General features: G+C 36.8%; 1 protein-coding gene across 22 annotated transcripts in view; it reads left to right on the forward strand.

The window, feature by feature from the left end:
• Positions 1–24,037, forward strand: part of AFDN (afadin, adherens junction formation factor) — a 122,914-nt gene that overhangs the window by 87,789 nt on the left and 11,088 nt on the right. For 11 of the 22 annotated variants that reach the window (XM_027633956.1, XM_027633963.1, XM_027633969.1 and 8 more), the window contains 7 exons: positions 12,100–12,165; positions 12,322–12,395; positions 12,885–13,003; positions 14,037–14,231; positions 14,490–14,581; positions 15,005–15,193; positions 17,862–18,884. In XM_027633956.1, the coding sequence (XP_027489757.1) occupies positions 12,100–12,165; positions 12,322–12,395; positions 12,885–13,003; positions 14,037–14,231; positions 14,490–14,581; positions 15,005–15,193; positions 17,862–18,884 (1,758 nt within the window). Of the gene's footprint in view, positions 1–12,099; positions 12,166–12,321; positions 12,396–12,884; positions 13,004–14,036; positions 14,232–14,489; positions 14,582–15,004; positions 15,194–17,861; positions 18,885–20,726; positions 20,763–24,037 lie in introns of all 22 variants that reach the window. The other 11 variants (XR_003526073.1, XM_027633951.1, XM_027633962.1 and 8 more) reach the window with 2 other exon arrangements.

Here is a 24,037-nt window from a genome sequence, read left to right on the forward strand (position 1 = left end):
GCTTTGTGTGCAGGTCAATCTTGATTGCAGACATTCTTTTATAAAAAAGTAATGTAATCTGTATTCCATTAAAGAGAACAACAAAACTCTTCAATCCTTTTGCTTTACACCTTTTCAGGCTACTTGTAAATAGTGCTTCTGGATACACCGAACTGCTGCCAATCTAGCTTTTTTAAATCTGAGTAGTAAGACACTTATTTTTCATCTGTTTTCCCACCCAGTACTACTTAAAGCTGCAGTGGAATTGGTCATAGCAGTCAAATGCTTGATGTTTTTTTATCTGTTGCATAATGATGATTGTCACCAAAGTTGGAATTTCCACTGCTTGTTTTATTTAATTGGGAATGTATTTTGTCTAGTGCCAGAGATGGTTTTTTTGTCCCCAGTATGTAGGAGTATTTGAGAGGGGAAAGCAGAAGTTTATGCATGTAGAGAATGGGTCAGTTTTAAATTCTTTTTAAGTCAGGATACAGCGTGATGCAGAGCAGCTGTAGCCACAACTAACAGACCAGTTTTACATATAGTAGGTTGGTTCACCTCATTTATATTTGAAAAGTATTTTGTCTAACGATGACAGATTTCCAAAGTGTCTGCATTGGTCTTGAGGCGGCACAGGCCTTTGCTTTCTCTGACAAAGTGGGATTTCTTCTGATCCTCAAGTCCAGAAAAGTTTGCCTTCACTGGAGGGGGAACCAGTAGCTACAAAGTTGGTCTTTCTCCTGCCTGTGGGCTGACACCAAGTAGTTCAACGAGTCTTAGACTATGTTTGGTACCTAAAGGAGAGAAATATGTACTCATCCAGATGCAATCTACAAAATGCATGCAGCTTTATGGAATGTGAGTGTTTGGGTGGTCAGAAACCTTTGCTGTTGCCTCCTAGAGAGTAAATTTGTAAACTGGCTGCATAGTTTAGTAAACTGGTATTTTTTAAAATGCTTACAAACTTGGGTTATTTAATTGCTTCTAGACTAATTACTTGCCTGGGCAGTCAGAGTGAGACTTGATTCTGTTCCGTAAACTTGCCTTTAAGGATGTTTATTAAAACTTAGAGATCTTCTATGTGAACTTAAGAGTCTGGAATCAGAGATTTAGCTGTGATAAAAATCAGTGAAATCTACTCTGGGCGTAGGCAGATAAAAGATTTCAGGCTGATGGCTGGTATCAGGCTTGATAAGCTACATTTCTGTCCTGTTTTCTTTAAAGACATTTCAGTTGCAGTTTATTCATCCTGCATTTAATAAAAACTGCATTTTATAAAATACTACAGAAGCTTAACAAAAAAGACTGACTTGGGGAAACAGTGTCATCCTTAAAGCATTATGAAGCATACCAGATCCTGATATTTCAGCAAGGTATATTTATGTATGTACACACACATAAGTGATATCTACACTATTAAAATAAAATCTTATTTAATGTTTGCATAATTATGGAAAATCCAATAAAATCTTGAAAATTGTTTATTTTTAAAAATCTTCTGTGATTTTTGTGAACCTCTGGAGTGATTTGACCTGTAGGCTTTGTAACTGAAGCCACTTGGAATATGACTTTGAAAAGGTTGGTGACTGTATCACACTTTTTTTTGTGAATTCAGTCAAAGTGCAGTTGAAAAGTAAAATACTGTCACTTTGGGACTATTTTTTCATATTAATATACATGTCAAGCATGAAACCATTTACATATATATGTATTTAGGACAGAAATGTTCAAATCAGTGTTGAAAGATCGTTAGGAAGACTTTCTGGCATTTTATGGAATAAAAGTAGACTTTTAATACAACATTTTTAAGGAACTTGTTGTGGAAGGGTATTTTTTTCTTTAACCAAATATGATTCTACCAGTCTTTATTCGAAACTGTTCATCACTCCGGTTTATAGGAGTGATAAACAAAGTATATGAAGCTAAAAGGGTGTGAGCAAATGAGGGTTTAGAACAAGTAATGACAAGACCTTCCTGTTAATTGTTTGCAGCAGTACCAGTTTGGTTAGGTGCTGTACCTGCAGATATGCTTTGCAGATTCAAAGTTTTTCCTTAATTACTTAATATAATTTTACTGTCATTCCTAACAACTGGAAAAGTGTTCTTATAGTAGTTTCTGTAGTTTTAATTTTCATTATAGGTATTGAAATAACTAGGTCATCCTACAGATCTACTAAAACTGCAAGAATCTTGCTAATCTCACAGAAAGTACAGCTAGTCTGGGATCCACCAAAGTTAGGTGGGGCATGATGTTTGGGGATGGGAGTAGTTGATCTCTTAAGAGATTAGCACCTGGTCGACAGTTGGACCTTCATTCCCAGTCCTAGTTTAGCCTGGGATACTGGTGGGGCTGTGTGGCTCAGCACCTCCAACGCATCATGCTGCTGGTGGCAGGTCACTGTGTGGCACGTCCTGGCATGGGTGGCTCGCCCAGGAACAAAGCTGTGTGTTGACTCTCACTAGAAGGAGCTGCCTGTTGTTTTCACTGTGCCGTTACAGCTGCTTCTGCTGGCGAATACAAATGGGAGGGAGGACCTGGCAGGATTTCTTCTTCCATTGGGACTGACTCACCAGCTCGTGGATAGCTGGGATGCTGCCATTATGAACTCTGTATCTGATGTTCCTGTTACTCAAACTACAACTTTGTACACACTTGCACTAGTTCTGATTTTATGGCTGCTGTAATGTATGTGAGCCAAAGTTTCCTGAGTTTGTTACTGATAAGGAAGTTTTATAAAACTCATCTTGTGACAACATAGCAACACTAGCAATAAAATCTGTTCTCCTTAAATACTTTTATTAAATCTGTCATGTTTATTAATTCATTACTAGGTTAGTTTTGTACATCCTCAGTTTTACATCTGTCTGTTGTAGGAGTAGTTGTTTCTTTTTTCAGATCACGGTAGTTTATCTCAGTCTTTTCCTCACTGTTCTGAACACTCTGTAGAAGTAGTTGCAATTGTTTTTTAAATGCTGCCTCTTCTATTTCTAGAGTTTTTGTAGTGATTTTTTTAAGCAAATGCAGTATTTTGGGCACAATCCTGTTAAAACAAGGAGGAGCTTGCAAAATAATACGAATTATGCAAACAAGTATGGACTACTGTATACTGGTGTGTTGCTGGATAGATGGTCCAGATTATAAATGGATGTGATGGAAAAAGAGTTGTTTCTTGTTAGGCTGTCTCAAAAACCAAGGTTAGATTACAGTATCCAAATTTGGTCCTTTGGCTTAATGTGACAGAATTTTTGTACTCAATCAGAAAATCATACCAGCCTTAAAAGGGGCAAATAGCCATTTGGACAACAGGTATGAAATCTTTGCATACCATTGTCTCAACTGAGCGTATTTTTGTATTATTTTTTTCTTTTGATGCTTTAAGTGTGTGATTGACTTGGCTCTGTTGAATCAACTTTGTTTTCCTTCCATCTTTCTGCTCCCAGCAATTTTCTAGATTTTTTTTTTTTTTTAGGTCTGTGACTTGAAGAATGAAAATCCTGTAAACAAACCTAATATTGTGGGGAGGTTATTTTCTTCACCTTCCAGATTCTCTTTTAATTAGCCACTGCAGTGTTTGTTTCCTCCTCTGCCCTCTGTCTTAAAGTCAGAGTCTTAAAGATATTGTATCAGCCATGAGTCTTAAAGATATTGTATCAGCGTTCTAGAGGCTGAGCAGAGGTGCCAAAATTTGCTCTTTGACTTCTATGGATTGCCATTATTGCATGAGTTTGCAGAATTCTTCTGTTCTTTCGGGTCCTACAGGAAAGTCATTGAGTCAATTAATTTGTTTATTCAGTAAATTCTTTACTAAATTCCCTTATAAGAAGTGATATGTTGTGGTATGCTAGCTCAGGTTTCCTAGTTGTCCTACTGCTTAGTTAGAAGACATTTATAAATGAAAGTTTATGAAGTCTTTGTTACTTCTTAATTTTCCAAATGTGAATACTTAACAAACCCTTTTTATGAACTAGTAGAGAAGAATATGTATGTATCTGTTTATAAAAGAATATTATATCAGTATATACCAATGTTATATATGTTAAAAAAAGAGTTATCTCTCAGGTGAGATTTTAATGTTGGCTTTAATTGTCGGATTTTAATGGGGTTTGTTGTTGGCTCCAGCCTGTCTGAATTCATTAATCTTCAAGATAAATAGTTGTGGTTTTTTGAAAGAACTAAAAGCTCTTGCTGAAGTTCCAGCTGGTTAACTGTTCTCTGCTCTTCAGTCTTTGGTTGTGTTTTCAGGTGAGGTTCTGTTTATGTTGTCAGTGTACTGGGGTTTTGCTTTTTAAGGCTGATTCTCTCCCCCCCCATTAAGCATGATAGAGGAATGGTAAAATATCCTGTTAAACCAATCAAATGGTAGCTACTGGTAATTTTTCTCTCTTCCATGTGTAATCTTCTTTCTTGTTCATGATATCCTGTCACTCTATGGCTTGGAAATGTAGTCTGCAATTTTAGTTTCTTCTTCTAACAGGTCAGGAGTTTTTGCTTTGAAAAGAATTGATTTAGGAAGTTTTGTAGTATTTTGTAAAATACTTAATTTAGATACCAGAAGGGGCAGATCACCTTTTTTTTTTCTGATCAGTTGATAATGTTTTGGAGTTTAATTACAATACAATTTTACAGTATTTGGGAGTTGATTTTCAATATTTATTGCATGCGTAGACTTCAGATGCAGATGCTTCAGTGTCAGTTCATGTGTAGGGTCTACTCAGTTATTTCAGAAGGTCTCTTATCAATTCAGCTACAAACCACCAGAAAAATAATGTTACAATTAAGTTCTCCTGATGTGCATTAGACAGATTGGAATGTTAACTAGACATCGCTGAACAATGCTCACACTGAACTAGAGCCTAATTAATACCACTTCAATAATTTGAAGTTTTCATTTAATTTGAAATGAAGACTTAGATTTGCACGGACTCTGCAACACATGACGAGTGAATAGTACTGATGTGAAATTCAACAATTCTCATCATCCAAATGTCTAAACAACTCTCTCTGTGTTTTATTTCATTGCTTGTCTTTATAACCTTAGGTTGTAATTTTAGATTCCATCTTGTAAGATTTTTCTAAACATGTGTTTGTTCCGTGATAAGAACTGCTTCAAACTAGACTGTGTTGTCAAAAATAAAGCTAGTCCTCTTTTCTGAAAGCTTACCTATCTTCAATCCCACTTTTAATATTTTCAAACCATGTATGTGGCCCACACAGGTGCAATAAAGCCAGATCTAAGGGAAGTAAAACTTAGGTGAGTTTTAATTGCTGGATTTATTGATAATTTCATTCCTCAGTTTTTTGCTTACCCTCTTGACTTGTAGCTCCTTTTATTCTAGTTCTCAGTGGGGGAGGACTCATTGTTTATTTACTTTTTACAAGGTAGTTTGGTCACTTAAACATTTTCCCATACATTCTTTTCTTCATTTAGATTTAGGATAAAGACCCGAGTTGCCATTCTAAGCAGACTTCTATAAGCAGAACTGTCCTGTGTTTGTCTTTCCCCCTAAATAGGATTAGAAGATGTATTAAAATTCCATCTAAATGTGAAAGTTGCTCATAGTCATACAATTCCTTCAGCAACGTGCAAGTCACAGCAAATTTAGGATTAATTATTCTCACAGTCTGACTGAAATACATGACAAACTTGCAAGTGGAATATGTTAACATCTTTCTGCTTGTGCTGTTTTTAAAGCATTTAATTACTTCTTAAGATAAGTGTGATAAAAAAACCTTTATACAGGTCATGCAGATGTGAGCCATTCTGGGTACTGGATCTAATAGTTTTCCTCATTTTTCCTCATGCATTGGCTATGTACATCTTAAAGATGAATAAGCCCAAGCATGGAAAAGATTATTTTCAAGAATCTTTCTGTGTTTTTACTCAGAGGCCTAATAAGGCTTTCTGGAAAAAAAGGGGGGACCTCTTTATCCCACTGTGCAATTACATAAGTTAAAGTGCATTGTGTTTTTTAGCAGGATGCACTTCCTTCAGTTCTACTGTTGTCATTCATCTCCATCCCTTGCTAAATAAAGTTAGGATTTTTTTGCATTTAGAAGGGGAATGGGTAGGACGTGACCAAGCTGGAAAGTGTCGTTTTGTTTGACACGCAAGCTGTCAAAAGCTTAAAACAAAGACATTTTTCCACTGTGTCATTTGCTTCTCTGTGTGGGAATCTGCATGTATGTTGCTGGTTGGTTGGTTTGCAATTGTTCTGGGGCTTAGCTTCCACTAGAATACTGTTATTTCGCAGACACTACCCAGAGCTGCTTGAAAAGTCAATGGATGACCTGTAGTAGGATTATGAATTTCAAACGGTTTAAATTGTTGGGTTAAAAAAAATCACATTATTTACCAAATAGTGGAGTCAAACCCTCTTAATGATCCTAGCCCCTCCTAGCAACCCATTTCCTGTAACGTTATTAACAGTCGTGATGTGCTGTAAACAAGTCAAGGAAGCTGATTTAGTTGAAAACAAAGATTGTATTGGCAGGTGGGAACTGGAGCTGGGGATCAGCTTAGCCTCTAGCCAGGTCTGTCACGGGACCTGCCACAACACAGTAGTGCCTGCTCAGCTCCAAGTGTGAGACAGCATGTGAGCAGACAGGTGGGTTTCTTCCTGACATTCTGTATGAGTGCACTGCTACTGTAATTGCAATTCATTTAACATAACATTATTTTAAAAATACTGAAATGTGTAAATAGTGATCCACTGCTAGCCTCCAGACTGGTTCTCTGAGCTTTATATGGTTTTATCTGGGTTGGTTTTTTGTACTGATTCTTTAACTATATTGTAAAAGCACAGAATGGAGATGTTTCTCATTTTGAAGCTTAGATCTGATGTATATGAGATATCAGAATTTTTAAGTACCATGTTCTCTTCTTCAGTCCACAGTTCACTATTTGTCGAATTCTGTTCAGCTAATACCGTCCTTATAGAACTTTTTTTCAGTAAGGTTTGTTTTGGCTATGATACCATTTAGATATTATTTAGAGCTGAACAAAGGAGGTCTTCAGAATAGGGTGTTATACTCAGGCAGTTAGTTCAGGAATATTGTCACCCAGGTGAACTGAAGTAGCTATAGTAGGTTTGTGGGTTTTTTCCAGTTACACATCTATAAAAGTTTCCTTAAATTATTACTTAACGGGAAGGATTTCCCAAATTTTTCCTCAAAAGGGTATATTGTTTCACTTTCTGCAAGGATTGTGGGAAAAAGTTGCATCAAATTGTGAAAGAAAACAGACAGATTGGTAAAAAAGTTTACTACTGTGGATGAAGCCTTTTTTTTAATCTAGAATACTACATTATTTTTTGAAAAATACATGTAAAGGTTTTGGGCATTTTATATTTTTTTATGTATATTTGATAAAATATGCTGTAGATTTCACTATGTTAATCGTGGGGGGAGAGAATAAGCCATCTTTTTAAGCTTACTAGAGTCTTGCTTTTCACAGTCATCTAACTTCAGTTATGTTCTTCTGTTTGGACTAACAGCTTCATGGATGCACATGCTTTTGGTATTCAGAATTGGAGAAAATACAGTGAAGTGCAAAGAATGTTTATCATATTATTGTTACTGATATACACATGTCATTTCTCTGTTTTGTTTGTGGGGGAATAGTTTTAATTATTTTGACCTTCACATTCCTTTGACAGAAAAGCAGGTTAATAAGTAGTTTATAAAAAAACTGTTTTATTTTAACATCAGTAAATGAGAATAGAAAAATTCATATGGCATGTATGAGAATTTTATTCACTTTGGAGTTTAGTATGTGTGACTAACTATATATCAACAACCTTTTTGTGCCCCTAATAATTATATAGTTCCTTCTAATACAGTCTCCTGGAAGGTGTAACCAAAGCAAAATAGGGTCTGTTTCAACAGCAATTAAGAATTTGGATTCAAATTACTATAAAGGTTAAGGTAAAAGTTGAAGGAAGATGATGAGTTAATTTTAAGGATACTCAGTGAGAAGTCTTCCCAAGCATGTGAAAGCACATGCACGTTGGTAGAAACATATCAAGTGACATGTGAATTAGACAGAGAAAAAATTCATTGGTCCTAATAATATGTAAGTAGATGTGGTAGCTGATTAAGAATTTTTTTTAATGTAATCTGACCAAAAATGGTTTTTAAAAATAATTTTTATGCATTCAAAATTCATTAGTTTTGTATTTGTGAGATGATTTGGAGCTAACACATCTGCTCATAACTTCCCTTAAAAGAACAGGAAAAGATTGACAAACTGCATAGACTTCATGAAAATATGGAAAAAAAAGGAAGGAGAAGTAAAACGTCAATTCCAAATCATAATGAAGAATTACTGTCAGGCTTAGAGTATAGGAGCAGTTAGAGCAAAAGTCTGAGTGATGGTATCTTCCAGCTGTGGGATATTTAGACAAAGAACATAACAAGTGTAAGATGTACTTCTCCTATGAGGAAAGGCTGAGAGAATTGGGATTGTTCACCCAGAAGAGAGAGTCCCGAGCTGACATAATTGTGGCCTTCCAGTACGTAAAGGGGGCCTACCAGAGGGCTGCTGAGGGCTGCAGAAGGACATGTAGTGATAGGACAACAGGGAGTGGGTTTAAACTGAAAGTAAATTTTGATTAGTTATTAGGAAGAAATTCTTTTGAGGGTGATGACGAACTGGAACTGGTTACTCAGATGGTAGATGCCCCATCCCTGGAAGTGTTCAAGGCCAGGTTGGATGGGGCTTTCAGCAACCTGGTCTAGTAAAAGGTATCCCTGCCCATGGCAAAGGGATTGGAACTAGATGATCTTTAAGGTCCCTTCCAACCCAAGCCATTCTATGATTCTGTGGTTCCTCCTGGTTTCTAGCTTTCTGTAATTTCAGAATTTCTTTGAGATTGCATTATAATCTATTTTGGAGAGTTTATGTTGTTTGGATGTTTTTCCAAAGGCCTCAGAGAGCCCTACCATGAATCTGTGTTTCTGTTTACACTTTGACATCTACAGCAGTCTTGTTTCTGGATGTTTCCAATTTAATTATGAAATCCTATGGAAAATGTTTTGGGTGGAGTTTTTTTTGTTGTGTTTTATTTGGTTTTGGGTTTGTGTTTTACTATTTAAAATATGCTAGACATGATAACAGAAGTAAGAAAGCATTTTTTTGTTGGCTGATTAGAGATTATAAATAATCCTGTCACTGCAACACATAATCCTGTTGGCCTTCACTTCCTTGATTTTTGCTGAGCTGAGGAGTCCATGTCTGTTTAGTTGATTCTCCCAAGAAAGCTATCCCGTGTTTCTGATCATCCTTGTTATCCTCTGAACCTCATGGTTCTGTTGGTGTTGTTTTGTAAGGAAGGAACCAGAATTCCAAACAGTTTTGTAAATGGGACCCTTTTAGATTTTTCCTGACCATGATGGTTTCTGATTTGTCTGTTCTGTTCTATTAGTTCTCTTGGCTTCCAGATTTTTGAGCTGATGTAAGATGGCTCTGAAAATAGTCATTAGAAGGTTCTTTCTCAAGGAGATAAATCCAGTTAGGAAACTACTATATGGATATTTGTGCAATTGAAAATGTTTATATCATCACTATCTGCAAACCAATGCACATATCTTGGGCTTATAGAGAAGTTTTCAGCTTCATTTAATGTGCACTAACAGCCATAATCAAGCATGAGAAAGGTGATATGTATGGATGGAAATAGCATCTAATGTAATACCCGAATACCGGAGTCAGAACCCCAGAGTTGCTTGATTAATACGTGTGCTGTTGTAAGTGGCAATGCTCTTTCAAAGGCTTGCTTGTTTTTACCTAATCTGTATATTAGGCAGATTTTTGTCTGAATTTCTGGACCCAAGGGGATAAGATTCTTGCTAGCATCTTTTGAAGTTAGGAAGGAATAAAAGTGCTGTCAATCCCAGATGTCTTCAGAGGTGTCTGGTTACTCATGGTCAGTCTGGCCTCCAGGAAAAGCTGCCATTTGGTCCCTGCAATGACAGGAGGTTGTTACTACAAGGATGGGTGGGTGGGCGAGTTGCTATTGACTGTTTTGCCCCTTGGAAGTCAAGGAGCTTGCCTTTAGGTGTTTTTAGTTGTTGGAGGCAGAGGAAGGAGCATAAAACCCCCATAATTTAATTTTCAGTTCCCAACAAGGGAAGTTGCTGACTGATTCTGCCGACAGTGCCTTGATGGGGACCAGTACCTTAGAAAGTCGGAGCATTACTTCATATTTGGAGCAGTGAAATACATTTTCACCCTATTATGGCTTCAGCATTCAGCATCATGTGATCCTTCTCCAACTCTTGGTTTTGACTTACTTGATCAAAGTTATATTTGATACATTATTTCTTGCCTTTTTTCTGGAAAGCATGGTGAACAGCACAGTCAATTTAGGGCTTCTCTGAAAACTTCCATTCCTTGTGAAAACTAACAACTTTCTATCCGTTGTCAAACCAGTTACTAAAATACAAGGACAAGTTCCTTCTTGCATGTCACCTTAAAGTCTTGAAGAAATTCTGGTAAGACATCTTGCAATGTCCATCTTGGAAGTCTAGTTGTTCTGTCAACCAGATCATCTTTCCCTATGTGTGTCTTGGTTGCTTGGGGGGGGGAAGTATTTGTGAAGCATAATTTAATTTTTCATTACAGTTATTTAGCTGTCTTCTGACTTGTTTCTCATAACTTAAACCAATTTTTCTGGTATAAAGTTAAAAATATTCTGCAGCTACTGTGATATTTCTTTAGAGCCCTTTAGAAAAAAACAAACAAAAAGTAACTAAGTTATTTTGTTTGCCTTTGTATTCTTTCTAGACAAAGGAAGTGCCTTTATTTCAGTTACTTTTTGCATTTTTTCCCTTTTTATCCATAAGTATGACTTAAGCAATTATGAAATATTTGGGCACGTAGAATGTTAATCTGGAATCACGAGACTTGAAGGAATTCCTTTTCTCTGGCTTTTGTGTAAACATTTGGGATTAACTCAGGATTTAAGGAATAAAAATAGGTCTTTCACTTGCTTAGAAAACTGTATGTATAACACTAGCTTTTGAGTAATCTTCATCTTGATTCTTATTTTGCTTCATTATAACAGTGGGAGTAATGAATGCTTTTGCTGCCAAAAGGAAAGAGTTGGAAAAGCAGGGGGGAAAGAAAAGAGGAAGCTGTATATTCAATATCAAAGCAACTTGAGGGATTATTCTAGAAAAATGTTACAATTAAGACTGCTCTTTTGAAAATGTACTTAGCACTCTTCTAAGTGACTTGCAGAGTAAAACGGCATCGTTTGCTATAGTAGATAATGAACACACAAATGATAGTCTTACAATGTAAGTGACAAAGGTTTGTGATACTAACAGTTAGACTGATTTGTGTGGTGTCTTGTACATTGGAGCATGTGGATGACGCAACAGCATGGCTTGAATAGATGCTTATGTTCTTGTGTCTTGAATCTGTTGGTTGTCTTGCAATAAGTTCACTGTTAACAGTCCTTTCAAAATTTAGCAGAATACTTATGAGGAAGGTGTTTTATGAGCAAAGTCGCATGGTTTTGCAGTAGACTTAAATATTGGCTCTGTCAATTCTAAAATACTTATTATGTCTGCTTTACTTGTTTATGTAAAGCTAGAGGCACTCTTTGTTCCTTTACACTAGCTCCTTTACAGTCCTACTGAACGTAAAAAACATTTCTATTCCTTTTTCTTGTAATCTGCAATTTACCGTGTTTCATTGGGTTATTAGCAAGAGAAACAGTGCACTCTTTTGAAACATAATACAAAGAGATATAAATAATAACATGCATGTAAAAGTGCAAATAAGTTTTTCTTATTAGAAGGGGATTAGAACAAACTTTTTAAGTATAAGTTTTAGCTGAGGTATTTTTTTCTTATTTAAACTTGCATTAAGACCAAGTATTCTTTGTTTCTAACAAAGCTTACCATTTTAATAGGCCTAATATTAAATTTTTCTTATGACTTTAAATGAATGTAACTCTTCTGTGTATAGCTGGGATTTTTTTCCAGTTTGGAAATATATAAAAGTAGTGAGAAGGTAGAGGTTTACTTAGATATGTAAAATTTCTGAGTAGCACTTGTGGAATGCTTAAGAAATCAAGTACAAATTAAATTAATTAATGCTTCTTTCTCTGTAGGGTGCTGGTCAAGACAAACTTGGAATATATGTCAAGTCTGTTGTGAAAGGAGGTGCTGCAGATGTGGTTAGTAATACTCTTAAACGTCAGATGTTCAAAGGTAGAAAGATCCTTTGGAAATGCTTTGAAATCCTTTGTTTACTAGTATGTGTGAATAATTGTTTTAATTTCAACCATGTTAGCATTGGTGTATGAATTTTCTTCTCTTGAATGTGTATTTAGGATGGTCGTCTGGCTGCAGGGGATCAGTTGCTTAGTGTGGATGGTCGAAGTTTGGTGGGCCTGTCCCAGGAAAGGTACAGAATGCTTTCTTTGGTTGTCTTTACATGAAGAAAATGTTAGATTAATAACTTACTGGAATAGGCAGAAGCTCATTTTTTTTACATTTTAGGCTTCACCTTGGCTTTTGATAACTGCCTGTGAATAATCTTAGTAACAAGTTCAACTGTTTGTGTACTATTTTCTGTATATGATACGGGTTATCTGTATAGATTGAACAATCGTATTTAACTCTAATTTTAAATATTTCAGCTTCTGACCTTTAATGCAGAAACTGAATAAATAGTACTTGCCAGTAGGTGTTGTCTCTGTGCATATCTTCTAGTCATCATTTTCTAGTTTTTTTCAAAGTGATTTTAAGTATTAATCACAAAAGAGTGCTTTGTCAAACTAAAGATTACTAGAATAAAGGTGAGAAATGATGACATAGAAACTGATAATAAGGTGAACTAAGTAATACAGTGCCTAATTTTATTTTTTTTTCTTTGCTTTGACTTTTATTGCAGGGCAGCAGAACTTATGACAAGGACAGGTTCTGTAGTTACACTAGAAGTAGCAAAACAAGGAGCAATTTACCATGGTCTGGCAACCCTGCTTAATCAGCCATCCCCAATGATGCAAAGAGGTAAATATAATAATTTTATTTGTGTTAATAACAACTTTGTAAGTCTACTTTCTGCATTTGTAAGAATGCAGAAAATATAATAATTTACAGTATCTTATCAAGTATTACCATAATACTAAATCAGAAAAGAAATATAATTGCACAGAAAAAAACACATTTCCTCTTATCACAACTTCATCTGATTTTAAATATTGTTTGAAATTATGCTAGTCTAATTGTTAATAAATGCTTTGCACATGTACCTTTTAAAACTTAATTATGCATTTAAACACATTTCTGATTTGAATTAATTTTTACTTTACAAAGGGAATATAATGAATGCAAAGGACATTAAACTTCATGGCTTTTTTTGCCCCTTTCATAAGAGCTTCTCTCCTCCTCTCAGCATATGACTTCCTTGTAACCACGGAGTGCAGTGTAATTACTTAAGAGAGAGACAGAAGCCCCTGGAATGTATTTTGCCATTTCAGATTTATTTTTTAATTCTTTTTTAAGCTAGAAATGTTGAAACTTAAGGAGATAAGATTCTGTGTCTGATCATAAGAAGTTCTTGGATGTTTCTCCCATGTTATCATCCTACTTCAGGGAGCTAACAAAAGACATAAAATAATGTTCTGAAGGAAATAATTTTGTCAAGGAAGACCTTTTCTACATATAGGGTAGTACTACAGTATAGAAAAGAATGGGTTAAAAGAACAAATCCTTATTATCACAGTTTACATATGGCATCCCAGATGCCATATGCCTCAGTCAGAAAGAGACCTTTCAGCGTAGCACATTTGGCTTTTACAAATGTTGTAATACCTTTTCAAAAGTTCTTTGGAAGAATAAAAATCAAAGAAATCCTCTCATGGTACTTGATACAAGATTGGGATTGCATATTTGAAGAAGTACAAATTTTAAAATCTAGCATTCACTTTACTGTGAACAAATTTTTAAATATAAACACAAGGTAGCTCTGGTTTGAAAAAGAATGTGCTAGACAGTAGTTAATATAAGTGAAAGGGAGAAAATACATATCCAACTGTTACAGTTTCTGACCGCCGTGGCTCAGGTAAACCCCGACCAAAGAGTGAAGGATTTGAGCTGTATAACAACTCCACTCAAAATGGATCACCTGAGAGTCCTCAGCTGCCGTGGACAGAGTACAGCGAACCAAAGAAGCTGCCAGGGGATGACAGATTGATGAAGAACAGAGCTGATCATCGATCCAGTCCCAATGTAGCAAGTAAGAAAGATTATCATTCTTTTAGGGGTAGATGCCACTACTAGTAATTTCAGAGGTTGTTGTATTCAAAATGGGGTTGATTGTTTTTAAAAGTGGATTAAGTTTAAAATACCAGTGTAGTAGTAACATTTGGAGCAAGCTTCTTGTTAGAACTATTTAAAGGAAAAATCATAGTTATTTTGTGAATACTGTTATTTTATTAAGTTCTGTAAATTATTATTAACAGTCACGTAAATGCTTCCTTTAACTTTCCAACAGATCAGCCTCCAAGCCCTGGGGGAAAGAATGCTTATGCATCTGGAACTACCACCAAAATAACCTCAGTCTCTACTGGAAATCTTTGTACAGAGGTCAGAAGTGGAAAGCAAAATGCTGGCTATTAAACTTTCTTTAGCTATCAATAGTGTCAGTGTGCTTGAGTCAAACCAGTGTCTTAACTATCGTGGTGCTAGTGACTGGGTGGGGGTTTTGCTTATTACAGCTAATGAAAGGTTGGGACAGCTTTCAGTGATTTCATTAAATTTTGTTCTTGAACTTGTCCTTGTGATTTCCTGGGTTTGTACAATACTGCATACTCGCTTTGAGACCATAAAAACATAAGTCATAACCATAGTTACATTTGATACGAGACAACCTCTTTATCTTCTGTCCCAGATGAGTAATGGTCTTATGAACCAAAAGAAAACATTTGGGAAATGCATGTTTGGAACAATCTTACATATGGATCTATGTGATAAGAAAATTCTGCCTTACATTCTTTCTCCCTTTTTCAGGAACAGACTCTGCCACCACGACCTGAGGCTTATCCCATTCCAACGCAGACCTATACTAGAGAATATTTCACATTCCCAGCTTCCAAGTCCCAGGATCGAATGGGTCCAGCTCAGAGTCAGTGGCCCAATTATGAAGAAAAACCACAGATCCAGGCAGAGAGCAATCATTCTATCAACACTACCATGCAGGTGAGAAGTAATTTTTTTCAGTATAAAGAAACAAACCAGAAAAAACCTGCTTGTTTTCACTCCCAGACTACTAGAGACATTTTTTCAGAATAGACAGTTCTCTATGATCTCTGAGTTGCTGAGGAGAAACTATACTACAAGAGGGGAACAACTATGCTTTTGCCAGGATGGGCTTGGGTTCAGGAAGCCTATGCTGCCTTTTTCTGTTGTTTGTTTTTTCCTTCTCATTTTGCTTTTTTTTAATTTTTTCTTCCTTTCATAGAATTTATGTTAACATGTTCTGCAGACCTGTTATCTGGGAAGTTTTAATCCCCCGGTAGAGGTAATGGGGTGCAAGTGGTAGTATGGTTTGTCTTGTAAAATGTTTTATGGTTTTCTGAAAAACAACCTAAATCTTCCATTCTTCCAAGAAGTTTTATGTGGAAAAATCTCTTTGCCTGAAGGGTGCGTTGATTAAGTGACAAAGGCAAGTATTAAAATTGAAATAAAACAGTACTTTGAGACCTGTCTAAAGTCTTCACTGAAACACATTCCCTGCTCTCAGTTAAAAAAAGAAGTATATCATTTCAATTGTATCTATTATCAAAGTGCAGATGCATCTTGACGTGAAATTGATTTACCCCATCTGTACCTTTAAAAATTCAAAAATAATGTTGTTCTGCTCTTTGTAAATGAGAACTTCACTCAAATCATACAGGAAATTAAACCTAGATTTACTAAATCCCAGTTACTGGATGATCTTTTTCTCTAATCCATGAGACTTAAAAATACAGAGAAAAAGCTTTTTTTTTTTTCTTTTTTCCCCTACTATTTCTTCATTTATAATAAAAGCACACCCTTACACCAGGCTCATTATGTTTTACTCTTGAAAAAGCAGTCTCTTGTAAACTACCTTGAGATTGCAAGTATGTAAGCAAAGTAGGGGTTGCTTATTGATTAGTCATAGATGTATGGGCGAGTGAATTCAGTAAAAAGTCAATTGAATAAAAAGCTAGTGCTTTTGTTTGTTTGTTTAGTATTACAGATATCAAATCATAATTATTTGGACTGTTAAGAAAATAGATGTATAGATGTTATAGCCAAAGTAGGATGGTAATTTTGAAGGAGAATGCTGTGTATTAAATGACTGTGGTGAATAGATTCTTAAATATTTTGATGAACTTCCATGCTTAACTCTTTTAGTTTTCATGATTTCATCTCACCTAATCTTACCTGCGTAGTTAATGTCCAGGTGCTCTCTGTCAATGGTGTGAGAGGGGGAGGCTCCTACCTCCAGAGAATGGTTCCTACCCATTTGTCTTAACCAGATTCTATGATAATTGCTGCCTGGACATGCGTCTCTCCCCTGCTTAAGACAAGCTTAAGTGAATAGCTTAGATGAGGAGGTTAAAACTGGTGAGATGAAGCCCATCTGTTAAAGTTGTTGACTCATACTGAATTGGAGCTATGGTCTTAAGGCTGAATGCAGTGCAGAAAAGCATTTTCATAAGGCAAATGGCTAGAAGCTTTATCTCCTTACAAGCATTGAAAGCGTTCACAGTTTTTACCTGCCATACAATAGTTCTTTTAAGTTGAAAATTAGTGGAAAATAGACTTTTAAAAAAAGTTACACTTTAAATATTTGCAGTGAGAACTGGGCTTGTAAAAAAAGCTGCTAAATGCCTGTTTTCTGCTCTGAAGGCATTAGCAAACTGTTTGGCTAGGTGCATCTTTACAGCAAATATAAAACAAATAGCTGTTGTTCAGCTCTATTGGACTAATAGAGCATAAAAAATACACTTGTTCCTCTCAAAGAAGGCATTCTTTAGAGGTCATGGTTAAGGTCATTGATGGAGGAAAAAGAAAAGGAGTTTGCTTTGTTAGTCTTCTCTCAGTTGTTGATAATTGGTGCATTATGTGTTCAGTGCTTAGTAGTTCCTAACATTCAAACTAGGAATATTTGCTGCAAGAAAATCATTAACAGATTTGATAAGCCTAATTTACGGTCCAGTGTTCCTTTTCAGGTGGTTGTAGAGTGCAGTGAGACCCCGAGTTTGTATAGAAAAAGACTTGGTGTTTGACGCACTAAAAAAGCAACAAAATGTCAGACCAATACACCCATGCCTCAGGAGCAGGTAGAATCAGACCTGCCTGCCCAGATTCCATACCCTGAATGGTGCTGTAGTAATGAGAGTTTCCTGCGGGTCATCTCACCTCTTAATGGAGGAGGGTGGGCAGAGGCTCCCTTTCTCTCTCTCAGCAGCCTCTCTTGTTTGCCTTCCCAATAGGAAAGATGTTCAGTCAAGCCAGCTGAAGCCTGAATGGCAGAGCTGGTATGCCTGAGCCGCTGCCAGGACTCTTGTACTCACGTGTGGGGGAGGGGATGTCAGGGATAGTCCTGAGAAATTGTGTGAGCTGGGGAGGTTTTCAGCTTAAACTCCATTTTGCATTCATCCTTCCTCCTAGTCCAGTTCCCAGGCATTTTGGAGCTCGTTAAGTCTTCCATCACACAAATGAGTTAGGAAGACTGAGAAGAGTATTTTATTGTTGGTTTTGGGAAACTTACTGGGCATGGAAATGCGGAAAAGTAATTACCTCCAGTAATAAGAATGTGTTTTGTAAGCCATTTTCAAATACATTTTAATATAGATGGACTATGATATACATGCCTTGTTTAAATTTTTTTCAGCGTGTAGCTCGTTCCCAGGAAGAGCTCAGAGATAAAGTTTTCCAGCCAGAGAGGAGTCGTTTGGAAGTTGTTATACGGAAGGATGTGGAGTATATTGATCGGAAATCAGACAGCGATCAGTGGATGAATTCATCTGTGGATTCCAGCACATCTAGCCAGGAACATCTGAACCATTCCTCCAAACCAGTCTCACCTGGTTCTTGTTTAGCTAAAAGTGGACCTGGCCGTTGGAAAACTCCAGCTGCTAGCCAGCCGACTCCAGTGGCCATTTCCCAGCCCATCAGAACAGATCTTCCCCCTCCACCACCGCCTCCTCCAGTGCATTATGCAGCCGAATTTGATGAACTACAAATGGATTTGCCTCTGCCTCCCCCTCCTCCTCCAAACCAAATAGGAGCACAAGCATCCTCTCAGGTAGCTGCTGCTGAGCGTAAAAAAAGAGAAGAGCATCAGAGGTGGTATGAAAAAGAAAAGGCACGTTTGGAAGAAGAACGAGAAAGGAAACGTCGTGAGCAGGAGAGAAAACTGGGCCAAATGCGTTCTCAGCCACTAATTCCTGCTCAGCCTGTGGTTCCTCCTGTTCCCCTTCAGCAAGTGAAATCAGAAAAACCTTCAACTTTGCAGAGGTCTCAAGAAACAGTTATTCGAGAGCTGCAGCCCCAGCAGCAGCCTCGGACTATTGAGCGGAGAGATCTGCAGTACATTACTATCAGCAAGGAAGAACTGTCCTCTAGTGACAGCCTCTCTCCAGATCCCTGGAAACGGGATGCTAAGGAGAAACTGGAGAAGCAGCAACAGATGCACATTGTGGACATGCTGAGTAAAGAGATTCAGGAACTTCAGAACAAGCCTGATCGTACAGCGGAAGAAAATGACCGCCTCCGTAAACTCATGCTTGAGTGGCAGTTCCAAAAGCGACTTCAAGAATCGAAGCAAAAAGATGAAGATGATGATGAAGAGGAGGATGATGATGTGGATACTATGCTCATCATGCAGCGACTGGAGGCAGAAAGAAGAGCAAGGGTAAAAGGGGATAATCCTTTCTAGTCAAAAGTGTTGAAAATATCTAGCTTGGTGGGTTTTCATGCTTTGGCTTAGTATTTTGATGTTCTTAAAGGGTAAAGGAGGATAAAGCTTTCTTAAATATCTTGAATTTTAAAATTGATAACTTAGAGTGGCTTCACCAGTTAAATGATGTGTTATAAAAGTATCAAAGCTACCTTTTATAGATTTAGCAATTGAATATTTAGCAATTGAATTTCCTTTTCTGGTTTTGGGGAAAGAAATTCCCTTTGAATAAAGGGATTTTGCCATGTACCTGTAGTATGATTAAAAGGTAAAATATGGCAGAAATTTGCTTACAGAAAGGTATGCAAAAACATTTGAAATTTTGAAAGTCTGTAGGAGAATGAGGAACAAAAATAATGTGATTTCTCCCTCCCTCCCCCCACCTCCAGTATATTTACTCCCAAGAGTTTTTCTTTATAGTCTTGAACATGAGTACATGACATGAGTGCTTTCAGGGAATTGTGAACTGAATGGTGATTCCAAGTTGCTGGTCTGCTCCAAGTAAAGGAAGCTGTTACCTCTACCTTTACCACCACCTCAGTGCTGACCCCGGCAGTGGGAAGCTATTGGGTTGAACCATGTGGTTTTGAGTGTTGTAACAACTTATACACTCTGCCTAGGGCTCCAACTCATACATACCTGGATTTTGCATGGTGTCTTGTTTGATCAGCATCTGACAAGGTTTGCTTACTTTAGCTTCAGTTCTGTGGAAGCTCATATATAAAAAGATAATACAAATGAATAGTATGATGAAGTTTTTAATCACTCTGCTGGTGGCTGTTGTCTCTCAGGATCTGCTAAATCTACTACTGTTAATAAGAAAAAGTTTCTGTCGGAAAATCTGTTCTTTTCTGAATAATAGCATGGATACTCAAGTTACATACCAATAGCTATGCTTTGCCAGGTTTAAAAACTAGCTCTGTAATATGTTGAGTGTCTTCTGTGTGTTTGTCTTGAAAAGTTGACTTAACTCTGTGATAAGCAATGTTTAATTCTTGAGAAATGTTTGGACATGCTTGTTTTTACATTCAGAAATAGCTAGCGGCTTGAGTAGTATTTGAGTTCAGGATTGTTTTGGCAGCTTGATTTCCTAAACTTACTCTTCTCATATTCGCTGCAGTCTGCACTGCTTTCCTTTTTTCTTGTGGCTAACTTTACTATTGTGTAAAACAATAGATACCTCAAACTTGGAAACTGAAGAAAGGAAAAGTGAAATCTATATTTGGCAAACTGGTTGCGTTAAAGCCCAGCATCACTAACATGTAATTTGTAGCACACAGGCAGTTACCTATGCACAGAAAAAATTCAAGCTGAACTGCCATTTTAACAAACTGTCTTTAAAATTTTACTGTAGCAAGGCTAAGAAAGCCATGTGTCATTAAAAGAAAGCCAGTTGTACTGCATAACTTGCTATCAGTCCTCTCTATAAGTGCTGGATTTAAAACACTATTTTTGCATAAAGTTCTTCCAGCTTTTTGGAACGTTTTGAAACTAAAAAATAACAGTTGTCTTGAACTGAATTAATGTTTGATTTTGGTTACATTTCACTACTAGAGATGCAATATGTAGCATCTCTGGGGAACTACTGAGGTGTTGAATGAGTCAAAGCAATACTAATAAAAATTTGGGATTATTTGTTTTCATTTCTGTATTTCAGGATTACGTCAATTCAGTTCCTTGTTCTAAAGCAGCTGACTAAACAAATAAAAGAAAATGCTTGTGAAATAGTGCAAGTGGAACCTATCTTTATTTTCACTGTGCATCTTTCTTTTTTTCCCCCTTTCTTACTACCTGCAGCAGACTGCAGTGCCAGCAATCTCTGTTCTAGATTTGGTATGTTTGTTTCTTTCTCTTCAATATCTCTTTGCCATTTCAATTCCTTATATTGTTAATAAACACTCTATGTGCTTTGGATGATGATTTGGCATCTTTGGGTGTTCAAAAATCATTGTGATACAGTAAGCAGTAAGTTAACTGCAAGCATGCATTTGAATGTTTTCAGATGTGGTGACTCCTTTCCCTGTGTTTCCTTCCTTTTAGATGTTGTGCTCTGCTTGCAAACTTGATTTGTTTGTTGTAGCAGTGGTCTAATATAAAACTATGTATCTGCTGTTTTGTGCAATCGTGTTTATAAAATCTTACTAATAAGTTTGAATGAACAGGCTGTGAGGTAAGATTTCTTGCTTTCCCTTTACCACCCATGAAGGTTTTAGAGGAGCTCTAGGAACACCATTCCTTTCCAATTTGAAGTGAAATTGTCCCGAGAGCCTAAAACTACAGCATACTGCTTCAGCACATGCTGAAATGCTTACAGGTGTTACAGTTTTGTCATTAACATAAAAATTATTTGTAAACTCAGAAATTACTTCTGAACTAATATTTCCAAGTAGGTTATATAAACATGCAGTTAATCAGTAATGATATCATTTCAGTTTAAATTGGTTACTACTATTTTCTTGCATCTAAAACATAACTGGCTTTCAAACTGGAGAAGTAATTGCTATGACTCCAGCTAGTTCTGTATTTTTTTGCTCTCATTGGACATGGGTACATGGAAAAGAAGTTCTGTAGTCTTCTAGAGAAGTACATGCCTTTCAAAGTCTATTTCTATATAATTAGTGTACCTGTTTGAAAGAAAGGTGATGTGTGCACCTCTTGTTAGTATAATTACTTTGTGCTGCTTGAAAAAACTGTAAATGTGTTGGTTCAAAACACAGATTTGCATATTTGGCACTGCTTTATGAAAAACAAAATCACCTTTTAAAATGCATACTTCAGGTAACTTATAAATCTATACACTTTTAAATCTAAGGTGTTCAGTTTTGTATCTGAGGTTTGTGAGCATTAAGCAGTTTACAGCAATGAAAAAGGTGAAATACACCAACTTTCTGAATTAGTGGACAAGCCAGGAGTCATGTTTTTTTCAGACTTAGTATCTATCAGTATTTTTTCTTATTTCTACTCCTGTATTTTTTTGCTGAAACCTTGGTCCCTGGAGCTGCAACTGTATAAATAAAGCATTTTGCCAAGCAGACTGTAAACTTTTGGATCTGTCTGTGAAAGGAGGTTGTGAAGGCAGACAGCATCATCAGCTTTAAAAATGGATTAGACAAATTCATAGACATCGTGCCTGTAAACAGCTACTTCAAGGATTACACAAGGCTGTACCAGCTGACATCTCTGGTACTGTGCTGAATGCTAGGGAGATACTAAAAGAAGTGGGCAGGCTCATGTACAGCTCTTCTTGCCATGGTCAGAGACAGAATACTGTGCTAGATGGATCCATGGCCTGAATCAGTCAATAATTTACTATGTTCATTGGATTTAGCTTTAAAAATTCAGCTTTAAAAAAAGACTGCAAGCTAATTCTGAAATAGATGATGTTAAATGCTACACCCAGCAAATACTGCTTTTTCCTATTTTCACCTTTTTCATACTATTCATATGACTTTCCAGACATAAATGCATTTCAACTATGCCACTTCATGTACCCAAGTAATTACTACTTTGTTTCTTAAAAAAAAAAAAAAGCTTTCCCATGCTCGATGCTTTTTATGTATGTCTAATGTGAGCATTGGTGTTGGCTGTTCTGCTAATTACAGGGCTGATGAAAGGTTCATGCATGAATTGATGAATTGTCAGCTTGGCCTAGTGTTTGTTTTTTAAATTCCCTAGGCCACTATCAGATCTGACCCAGCTTTAGTTGTCATAAATAAATAGGTATAAATTTAAAGTTCTTCTGGAACATCTTTCAGAGTGTTCTAAGCAGTGCTTGGAGAAATGAACTTTATCTGAAATCTGAGACTTCCTGGATGCCAGCTAGCCCTGTGAATATCTTAACATTCCTGATAGGGATCAGCCCACTGGCCCTTTTACAAGGAGCAATAGCTCAGGGGAAAGGTGGTCATCTTTGCCCTTCTAGGTAGGAAAAGTGCTTCGAGCATATGTTGGCAATAGGGGGACAGTTGCGCAGCTGAGGGAACTGTTGGCACTTTGCTGGGACAAAGCAGGGGAAAAGAATTGGTGCTTTGTACTCAACTGCTTTGCTCAGTTACAGCTGGCAGAACACTCTTCTCCTTCACTCTGGCGCTACAGATCACTTGTTACCTGTTAAAATATAAGCATGTGCAGCTTTGGAGAAAATCCAAAATCAGTAAATCACATGAAAACACGACTTTTAAATGAGAATAACTAATCGGGATAAAGAAGCACGAAATCTAAATACTCAACCTGGGACTCTAATAGTCCTCTTACTAGAAGCGGGAAACAAAGCTTCATGTCTTGAAAATTTGGGATGAAGTTAGAATTGGGTACTGTGGTATGCACACAATGACAGACAGGAATGCCTGCAAGTGCTCTGGCATGCCTATCGTCCCACTGCTCCCTGCTTTGGTCTGAGAATGCCCCAAAGTAGAAACTAGTTACTGATCATAAAGAAATGAAATGTCATCTCTTGATAGTTGCTGTATTCTTGCTTGTGCCTTACATAGAGCTTTTAGTTATTTTACTAGGTATTATGTTTAGAATAGCCTCCAATCTGGATACAGTTGTCTTTGCAGTTATTATGAGTCAGATGTTGACAACAGTTCCCAGGTGGGCAGCCTGCCCAAGCTGCCTTATTTCTTCAGTTAAGGTCACAAGACAATTAAACAAACCAGTCCTACTTTCCCTTTAATTTACTTGGAAATATTTTCTTGCTTAAGAGCATATGAATAGGAATATTTGCTACTAAGCAAAAAGGCATGCATGCAATAACCTGGGAGCAATAACTGCCATTTTCATGGTATTTTCTAAATGCAGTTGGGATAGGGTCAAGGAATTTTCCTGTGTTTTCTCATCATGCAGTTTTTACTTGCCCTTTTTTATTTTAAGAGGAAATTACTCATCTTGTATAAACTCTTGTGAATTATTAGCTGTCTTTCCTTTTGACAGCAATATTATCTCCTTTGCTAAAATAATGTCTTTTTAATAACCAAGACAAGGAGAAGTCTTAATCCAAGCAGGAGTCAGTTAACTACTATGTTCCCTGCTCTGCAGTACAAATTGATCTTGATCTCTATCTGTATGTGTTTTTAGTTAGGAATGACAGTTTTAGCCCTAAATAAGTG

The sequence above is a fragment of the Corapipo altera genome, unplaced genomic scaffold (assembly GCF_003945725.1).
Source record: "Corapipo altera isolate COAL_440 unplaced genomic scaffold, ASM394572v1 2b, whole genome shotgun sequence".
Classification (NCBI taxonomy): Eukaryota; Metazoa; Chordata; class Aves; order Passeriformes; family Pipridae; genus Corapipo; species Corapipo altera.